Source organism: Tachyglossus aculeatus, chromosome 19 (assembly GCF_015852505.1).
Source record: "Tachyglossus aculeatus isolate mTacAcu1 chromosome 19, mTacAcu1.pri, whole genome shotgun sequence".
Taxonomy (NCBI): Eukaryota; Metazoa; Chordata; class Mammalia; order Monotremata; family Tachyglossidae; genus Tachyglossus; species Tachyglossus aculeatus.
The window spans coordinates 6,142,793-6,152,254 of NC_052084.1; the positions used below are offsets into that span (position 1 = coordinate 6,142,793).

The following is a 9,462-nucleotide window of genomic DNA, read 5'->3' on the forward strand; positions in this document are numbered from 1 at the left end:
TGTGAGCATACCATTAGGAGTAGAAAAGTTATGTAGTATGGACATGGCGAACTGAGCTCTGGGCAAGCTTCCCTGGTCTGTCAAAGATTGGGCTTAAGTGTCTTTCTAAGCCCAGCTTTGTTCCACCAGGCCAAGGTAGAGATGTTGGACAACCTGCTGGACATCGAGGTGGCCTATAGCCTGCTCCGGGGTGGCTCTGAAGACGGTGACAAGGACCCCATTGATGTCAACTATGAGAAGCTCAAAACGGACATCAAGGTAACTAGGACTTTCCCTTGTGCTACTAGCACATCCCCCATTTTACAGTTGGGAAAACAAAGGCTGAGAGGCAAAGTTTTCTTGGAAGTTTTGGAGGGCTGTGAACACAGAAATCATCTCTTGCAGAGGGCTGCGTATCTTAGATCTGTTGAGTGTTGGGCAGTGGGACAGTTGGGCTCAGCAAAACTTTTGCTTTTAAGTGGATATATCATCTTACCCCAGAAGTCTAATCACCTTGCATCGCCTAGCATCATATTAGTAATAATACTCTAAATGTAAAAACTCTTTTACATCAGTTATCTTATTTTATCCTCCCAACACCCCACGAGAGCAGAAAGTGATATTATCCTCCTTTTTCAGATGAGAGAAAACAGGTTTAGAGCCTTGCTGAAGGTCACACAGCAGGCCAGTTGCTAAATGGGGATTAGAACTCATATCACCTAGCTCTCAAACCCATGCCCTTTCCAATCAGTCAGTGAATCGGTGGTATTTATTGAGCACTTACTGTGAGCAGAGCACTGTATTAAGCTCTTTGAGAGTACAATACAATGGAGTTGGTAGACCTGTTCCTTGTCCACAAGGAGCTTACAGTCTAGTTTCCATTGAGTACTTCGCCTTCTGGGTTAGACACTCTCAAAAAAGGGAGTCTGCCTTCTTTTTTTAATTATGGTATTAAGCACTTTCTATGTGCCAGGCACTGTACTAAGTGCTGGGGTAAATACATGGTAATCAGGTTGGACACAGTCCATGTCCCACAAGGGGCTCATAGTCTTAATCCTCATTTTACACATGAGATAACTGAGGCACAGAGAAGTTAAGTAACTTGCCCAAGGACACCCTGCAGACAGGTGATGAAGTCAGGATTGGAACCCAGGTCCTTCAGGGCCATGCTCTGTCCATTACGCCACACTGCTTCTCTTTGAGGATGAGTCTTATGTTTGTGGTCATGGTGATGTGCTGGTTGACTGTGCCAGGATTTGAGGGAAGACTTTCACTCCTGTGTGTTAAGTGAGACGTTGCCTCTTCCTGGTTTGGATCCCTTGAATTCTATGAAACCCTTTTTTTCTCCAGGTGGTTGACAAAGACTCAGAAGAAGCCAGAATCATTAGGGAGTACGTCAAGAACACTCATGCCACAACACACAATGCTTATGACCTGCAAGTTGTTGATGTAAGACACTTTCCCTCACTCTTCATCATCTTCCCCTGATCACCCCTTCCTTAACCCTGGGCCAAGATCAATTGATAGGATGTATTGAGTGCATGTTGTGTATTGAGGCTTAGAAGAGTACAACTGAATTAGGAGACAACAGTCCTTACCCTCAAGGAGCTTGTAGTCTAGTCTGTCGTCATGATGTTCTTAGGGAATAACAGACCTCTCAGTTGCTCAGAGGAGCACTTGATATGGTTTGTTTCTGTGGGCCTCTCTTGCCTCTTCCAAACGAAGCCCCGCGGGACACACAAAACACTATGGAAGCTCCAAGTTCAGAGAGTTTTCCCAAAGGCTAAATGGGTGGCAGTAAAAAATTCCAGACACCCCTTTGATTGAGCCTTCTCCTTCCCTCCCTTTCACCATCTTCTCTGTTTTTTGGGATTTTTGTAACACAAACTTACAGATCTTCAAAATTGAGCGGGAAGGAGAGAGTCAGCGCTATAAGCCATTCAGGCAGCTTCACAATCGGCAGCTGCTCTGGCACGGTTCCCGGGCTACGAACTTTGCTGGTATCCTGTCCCAAGGCCTGCGAATTGCACCCCCTGAGGCTCCCGTGGTATGTGGCCCGGAGACCCTGCGGGGAACGGGATTGGGGAGATCCAGTGGGGAGGAGAGGAGGAGCAGCATCAGGGTGTGGCATTGCCTGCACAAGGGATGCAAAATGGCAGCAATAGCCTTCTATGAACCCAGTGGGAAGAGGACTAGAAATGACCTTTGGGTTCCTTCTCCCAGGCACCTATGTTAACCTTTGGGCTGGGGTTAATCATTCCACCCTTCTGTTCATCTGAAGCCACGTAGCTTCTTTGGGAGGCTGTTTCAGCTCGCCAGAGGGAGGTTTCCATTTTCAGTTTGGGGAGATTTTGCTCTTCCTTGGTCATCCTCCTTCCCTTCCCACTGTCAGACCGGCTACATGTTTGGAAAAGGCATCTACTTCGCGGACATGGTCTCCAAGAGTGCCAACTACTGCCACACGTCTCAGGGAGATCCGATCGGCTTGATCCTGCTGGGAGAAGTGGCCCTTGGAAACATGTAAGTGACATGGGCATCGGCCCTGAGAGGACTGGGTTGGAGGGTGTGACTTGCCCCTTAATAACTGTGCCCCAGGGCCAGGCTCTGCCTAAGAGAGGGCAAGCCCAGAAATAACGTCCTTTCCAGAGTCCCTTCTCCCAAAACATAATGTGGCCATAACTTAAGGTGTCAGTGGGGTAATCTAGGGGTGGAATTGCTGGGACCCAGAAAGTCACCCTCCTCAGGGTCATTCCTACTTTTTCTTCCTTAATTCATGTCTAAGGGATGTTACAGTGGCCAGAATGGGAGGACTAAGCAGGGCAGAGTTTGGGGTTCGGTCCTATCGTTGTTTGCCTAGCCCACCCAGGGTCTGAGTGGCGAAACCTGTCCTTGTCTTCTCCTGAATAGGTATGAGCTGAAGAATGCATCCCATATCAGCAAGCTGCCCAAGGGGAAGCACAGCGTCAAAGGTAACTTATAGCCGGGCCACTCGGGGACCTTGGGCCAACAGCCAAATTTTGCCAGTGGGGGCTGGAGGCTGTCTTTGACAGGGGAATAGTAACATTGAACGAAACTGGAGCAGTCAGGTTTCATTTTCCAGAGCCTGACTTGGGACTAGGGGCCTCATGGGAGAATCAGCTTTCCCCAGGCCAGCCGCCTGGCAGGGCTTGGCAGATTTGACTTCCTCCTCCAGGAGGACAAGGTTTGAGTCCATGGAGCCCAGGGGTGTGTACATGTCAGCAGGCATGAGGAGCTCACTGCTGCCTTTGCCCCTTCTGAACGGGATGTGAAAATGAAGGCAGCTCTTGCTTGGGGTGAGGTGAGGGAGATGTTCTGGATGATCAAGCTTGCCCAGTGGCATTCCTTGGTGCCAATCCGGCCTGTATTCCTGTCCGTGGAAAGGGAGGCCCAGATATGTGGTCTGCCCTTCACATGCTTAGGGGGAAAGTGAACAGGGGTTGGTTTGTTGACTTGTGGTTTGTCAGGCCCAAGGTAAGACTTCTGCAGTGGGGTAGGTCCCCATGTCCGGTTGAGTTCAGGTGCAAACAGGCAGAGCAACCTCCAGGTGAAAAGGTTATAGCGATAACCTGTTACCCACTTCCCCACTCCCACCCACCAACCACGTTCACCGCACTACCTCCTCCCCTCCTTGCAGGTTTGGGCAAAACTGCCCCAGATCCCAGCGCCAGCATCACTCTCGATGGGGTGGAGGTTCCCCTGGGGACCGGGATTTCGTCGGGGGTCAGCGACACCTGCCTACTCTATAACGAGTATCCTTTCACAGTTTGTACCGCCCGAGGCTCTTCCTGATGGTTCTCCAGGGATGTGCCCGACATTTGGTACTCTTTGTTTTGATCCGCTCAACTTCTGATCAGTTTGTTGTTGGAGCGATCACCTCATGCTCCGCCTCACTGGGCCGCAGGGCTGGGTACGAGTGATGAGAGACCCGTCCTGATGAAAGACCCATCCATCTTGCCTCCGCCCAGTCAACCAAGGGGGCAGGGGAGCAATCCAGAGCCACCAGCGGCAAGGGCCCCCTCAGGATCCCCCCAGCCATTGGCCTACTTTTTAGCCAGGATCTGCTACCCCCACCCAAGCGACCGAAGGTTGGAGGGACCAGAGGTGAAGCTGAGTGGGGGGGAGGGACTAATTCCTGAACTGGCCCAGCTGACCTGCACTCCATTAGATCCCAGTCTTGTGGAAGTTAAACAGTATCCCACTATTCACGTTCTCATCTCTCTCTGCCATCATCTTGCTCATGCCCATCCTCCCAATTCATATCTGGCTTTCCCCATCTACACGGCCCTTCTGAAGTCACATGTCCTTGAGGCTTCCCTGACTAGTCTCTCGTCTTCCCAACCTACTTTCCCCCACCTACTGCCACTTTAACACTTCTGTGTCACCAGTGCTCTTGAATCTGTCACCACCAAGCATTTCAGCATTCCTCTCCCCCCTTTCCCCCTCTGCTGTGTTTGGGTATCTATCTTTAAAGTTTCTTGCTTCCCCCTTCCTGTAATTCATTTTAGCTTGTCTCTCCCAGCAGATTATAAACTCTTGGAGGGCAGGGATCATGTCTAAGAACTCTGTTGTACTCCCCCAATCACCTAATGGTGTGATCTGCACCCAGTAGGCATTTGATAAATACTGTCGATGGATTGACTACAGGAATTTTGGAGTCTAAAGTGTATTTGGAAACACGCTCTGCAGTGGCAGATCAAAGACTCCAACAGCTAGGTGCTCTGCCGGAGGTGAATGTTGTCCAAGACAGAGTGAAAACAGCTATTCCTTGACCTGTCCTCCTCTCCAGATACATCGTCTATGATATTGCTCAGGTAAATCTGAAGTATCTGCTGAAACTGAAGTTCAACTTTAAGACGTCGCTGTGGTGAACGAGGCTTGGCAGGGCCTTAGAAATGGCCGGGTCACCCTTTAGTTGTTCGGCAGGGGTCCCCTGGCGCAGTCTGCTTCCCACCGACCTCCTTTTCCAGAAATTTCAGAGCTAAGTCGCCGGCAAACGCTAACCTAAACCCTCTTAGCAAGGATTTTACCTAAACTGATAGCCCTACAGTGAACTGAGTTCTCTTAGGTTTATAAATGCCTTCATTTGTGTTTGTCTTTTGGGTTTGTCTGTTTCTCCTGCCAGTTACAGTAGTGGGAGACATCAGATTTTTTTCAGCTGACAGGAGAGGGAATGTCTTGGAAGGCGTTTTTACCCAGAATAGATGGGGAAGGAAGGGTGAAGAAAGGGTGTTTACATTGGCTTCAAAAGACAAAGAAAGTACTTCCGGGTCATTTAGTGTGATCTTCCACAGTTTTGAGTTTTTTGGGTTGTTTTTTTGTTTTTTGAATTTTTTTGAACGAATGTCAAACACATTTTTTTTGAGGTAAAAATAAAAAAGCTAATTTCCTACTAATTAGGTTTGCTTTTATTTTGGGCAGTTGAATTGTCCCTCTTCATTTTGATTTGAGCTTTCTAGATTGCCATCTAAGTGTACTTAGAAACAGGAGATGTTTCCTACCCTTCTCCCTTTCTCCCCCCCCAAAAAAAATACGGAAAACAATAAAGCCCCTTGGCAAGGAAGGTAAAAGCTACATTCTCCAGGATTGACTTTGATGGGATCATTTATGCCTTCAGGTTTCGGCAGTATTCCTGGGGTCCCTGGGGAACTACCACCATCCATCCAAGTGCAAGTGGGTGTCTTGCTCTTTCAGACGAGGGTGTGTTCAGACTCTGGATGGCTTCCTATTTTGGTTTGCCCGGTGATTTAGTTGACTCTGACCTGGATGGTTTTCAGGGCACGAGTTCCCCAGTGGATGGGGGAGTGCGAGAGCGGTGATAGTCGGTGCTTGCTGAAGCACCGACGACCTTTCCAGCGTCAAAGGGAGCCCTCCTTGGCAAGAGCCACTCCTCTGATTGAGATTAGACCAGACACTAATTTGGTTCATCTAGGCCAAACACAGGAAGACTCATGGGCTTTCGTTTCCTCCGACGGATTTCACAGGTCTGGGACTTGGAGAGTTTACCAGTTGTGCTCTTATAAATTGTCAATCAATTTCTCTTCTATATTTAAAGTATACCAATTCCGGGTAAGCAGGGTTAAATGCAAGAAAAGCTGCCCTTCCTCAAAAGAGGTCTCTCCTCCCACTCCTAAGCCCCTTGTGGACAGGGAACCTTTCGCTTTGTTTTTTATGCTTCCCAAGGGCTTTGAACAGGGCATCTGCACCGCTTAGGGCGATCAGTAAATGTGTGTAAATCCCAGCAAGGGAAAGGCTTAAATTCTTTAGCAGGAAAATGGATTAAACCCTGACATCACATCCAGAATCTAGTGTGTGTCACACAAGAAAAATCTGGGGGCATTTGGGTATTTACTATATTGCTGCTGTCTGGAGTAGCTAATCACAATCTTAGCATCCTCACATGGCATTAGATGGTGAAAGACCCGTTTTGACCTGCGAAAGACCAGGAAAAGGGCAGCTAAATATTGTCTGGCATTTGGAGAATGTTCCCTGTAAACCTTCGGCGGAAGGATGCAAATTAAATATCTCATTGGCTTCATTAAAGAGCCGAGGTTTTGGACCCCCGGCGGCTCGTTCCCTGGGATCCAGGGAAGCTTGGGGCTCCTGGATGTGATCCCAGCACTCCCCACCCCTCACCGCTCCCAGCAATTTATGCAGATACAGCTGCTCCAAGTGACCTGCTGAAGATGCCCTGACGGGTTTGGCTTTAGTGCTCACGTTTTCCTGGTAGAGAATCACTCTCCATCTGTGCTGCACAATTCACCGATGCAAGAGGAGTATTATTTGAAACCAAACCTGTTTTGGTGCTGTGTGCCCTGGGTCTGCTGTAAATTATATATACGTATCCCAGGACCCCAGAGTTGGAAAGGGCCTCGGCCATTGAGTCCTCTCCCCTGCTTCCACTTAAGACTGGATGGGTGCTGAATCTACATTACCCTCCCAAGGTAACCTGTCCTGCTGCAGATCCCCCCTCTCCCTCAGGACGGTTTTCCTCATGTCTTGTGTGTTTAGCTTGCTGCAATAATAATAATAATCACTGTGGAAGGTGTTAAGCATTTACTGTATGTTAAGTGCTGTGGTGGTTACAGTTTATGCCACCCACCCCCCTTTTTTCGTCCACTGGTGAAAAAGCTGATTAGCTCCCCTTGGGTGTAATCCTTCAGATAACTGAAGATAAACTGCTACTTGGCCTTCTTCATTCTAAAATGATCCCAATTCTGTCCCATCAATTCCGTACATTTTTCTGAATAATAGTAATAACGGTATTTAAGTGCTTACTAGGTGTCAAACACTGTTCTAAGCACTGGGATGGGTACAAGTTAATCAGGAGGGACACAGTCCTTCTGCCACAGGGGGTTCACAGTCTAAGTGAAAATCTGGAGGCCAAAACTGGGATAGACCCCACTGTAGGTCAGGAAATGTTACTTTTTGGGTCTTGCAAGCCATAATACTGTTAGTACATCCAGTAATACCGTGCATGGTGCTTTTATTTTCCAGAGTGCTTTCACATCAACTCTGTCGTTTTTGTCCTGACAACATGCCAGTGAGGTTGGGTGAGGCAGGCAGGCATCCACATTTTATAGATGAGGACACAGGACACAGGCTCAGACAGGTTAAATGATTTGCCCACGGACAAACAGCAGGCCAGCTGCAAAGCCAGGATTAGAATCCAGGTTTCCAGACACCTAGACTCATGTTCTTGCCACTGAGCCGTATCAGTGTCATGTGTATATTGTTGCTTTGCTGACTGGTTGTTAACTCATGGGCCACAGTGACGATTTTCTGGGGCCACCAAAATGTCTGTTCCAAAGCTTGTACCTTGGTTTCTTGCCCTCCTATTTTAGATCATTGTAAACTCCCAGTTTTTGTTGGGCTACACTCGTTTGCCAGTGTCACTTTGAACTCTCATTTTCACCCCACAAGATGTTAACAGCTCCTTTCTTAAAATCACCTGAAAGTTTAACTGAGGGCCTACCTGATGATAATATAATCAAACCACTTTGCTTGCTCATTAACAGTTGTATGAAACAGTCAAAAAGCGTATTGAAATCCAGCCATTTTATACCCAGTTCTCCCAGAACCCAAGGGTTGCACAATATGCACATCAATGTCTCCCGGCAGTGTGTCACACTGGAGCCAGACAGATACACTCTGTCAAAAGAACGCTCCCTTGTTCTGCTCTTCTGCTGTATTCAAAATGTGCAGTGAGACTACGTGTTCTGGCAGAACTGAGATTACTTATTGCTTCCTGAGAAGTGAAAATGTCCGCTACTACTTAAAACAGTGTTCTTCGTGGTGTTTGCAGATTGGTTGTCTCAATTATTCTAAACATCCAAATATGCATATTCTCATTTCCCAGTTATTGAAAATAAGTCAACCAGTTTATAAATTCCTGAGTTACTGATTTTTTTCCCCCTTTTTAAGATGGTTCCCAGGACAGCCCTTTTTCTTCAGTCTTCCTAAAGTATTCACTTTTGTCTTCCATGAATTTCCCCAATTCATTCCTCATAGCTTTGTAATGCCAATAGTACCCCAGAATGTATGTCACTGGGCCATGCTTATTTGAATATGCCCATGTTTGCTCAAATGGTTTAGAGCTATTCCTTTCCCACCACTTGACTTCACTCTTCCACTGCAATTAGTGACCTCCCTGATTACCTAATTAAGTTGACTTTTGTAAAGATGATTAAAAATGCATTGAAAGCCTCCCCCTTGTCAGTGTCCTATTTTGTCAGTGTTGTTTCCCTGTCTCCTGACATGATGTCACACGTGCTACACCAGCACAAGGCACGATCTGTTGATGTCGTCAACTGCTGGCTTGGGCCAGCACCAAAGGAGTGAATTTTCTTTTATGATAATAATAATGGCATTTATTAAGCGCTATGTGCAAAGCACTGTTCTAAGCGCTGGGGAGGTTACAAAGTGTACACAGTCAATCTCCATTTTACAGATGAGGTAACTGAGGCACAGACAAGTTAAGTGACTTGCCCAAAGTCACACAGCTGACAGTTGGCAGAGCTGGGATTTGAACCCATGACCTGACTCCAAAGCCCGTGCTCTGTCCACTGAGCCACGCGGCTTCTCTATTGGAAGCAGCCTGGCTGCTTATTGGAGTGGAACGAACTGCAGGATTCCAGTTTGCGACCCGCAGCATTGAAGTCATTTCTTGCTGTTCCAGGTCAGGATCAGGTTGGGCTTCAAGGAAGTGGGGGGAACCAGAGATACAGGGCAGCAGGCTTTTCTCCCTCATTCGTACCCCACCTTTGTCATATTCTTATTCCCAAAAGGGCTATACCTCCCCAGAGATGAGTGCATTTGTGAGCACTCCACCCACTCCAGACTTACTGGATATCCAGAATTAGGAGTTATAAGATGCCTGGGGGTTAGAGCAGTAAGAATGGTCTCTGTTCTCTCCTGCTGTTCGGCTAATAGTCCCAGTCACCCCAGAGGCTGGCCAAGGGTGAG

General features: G+C 47.6%; 1 protein-coding gene across 1 annotated transcript in view; it reads left to right on the forward strand.

The window, feature by feature from the left end:
- PARP1 (poly(ADP-ribose) polymerase 1) overlaps positions 1–8,704 on the forward strand; it is a 35,217-nt gene extending 26,513 nt beyond the window's left edge. The window contains exons 17-23 of the mRNA XM_038761368.1: positions 130–258; positions 1,330–1,428; positions 1,874–2,026; positions 2,372–2,499; positions 2,887–2,948; positions 3,635–3,749; positions 4,787–8,704. Of these exons, the coding sequence (XP_038617296.1) occupies positions 130–258; positions 1,330–1,428; positions 1,874–2,026; positions 2,372–2,499; positions 2,887–2,948; positions 3,635–3,749; positions 4,787–4,868 (768 nt within the window). The 3' untranslated portion in view covers positions 4,869–8,704. The remainder of the gene's footprint in view (positions 1–129; positions 259–1,329; positions 1,429–1,873; positions 2,027–2,371; positions 2,500–2,886; positions 2,949–3,634; positions 3,750–4,786) is intronic.
- Positions 8,705–9,462: the final 758 nt, after the last annotated feature.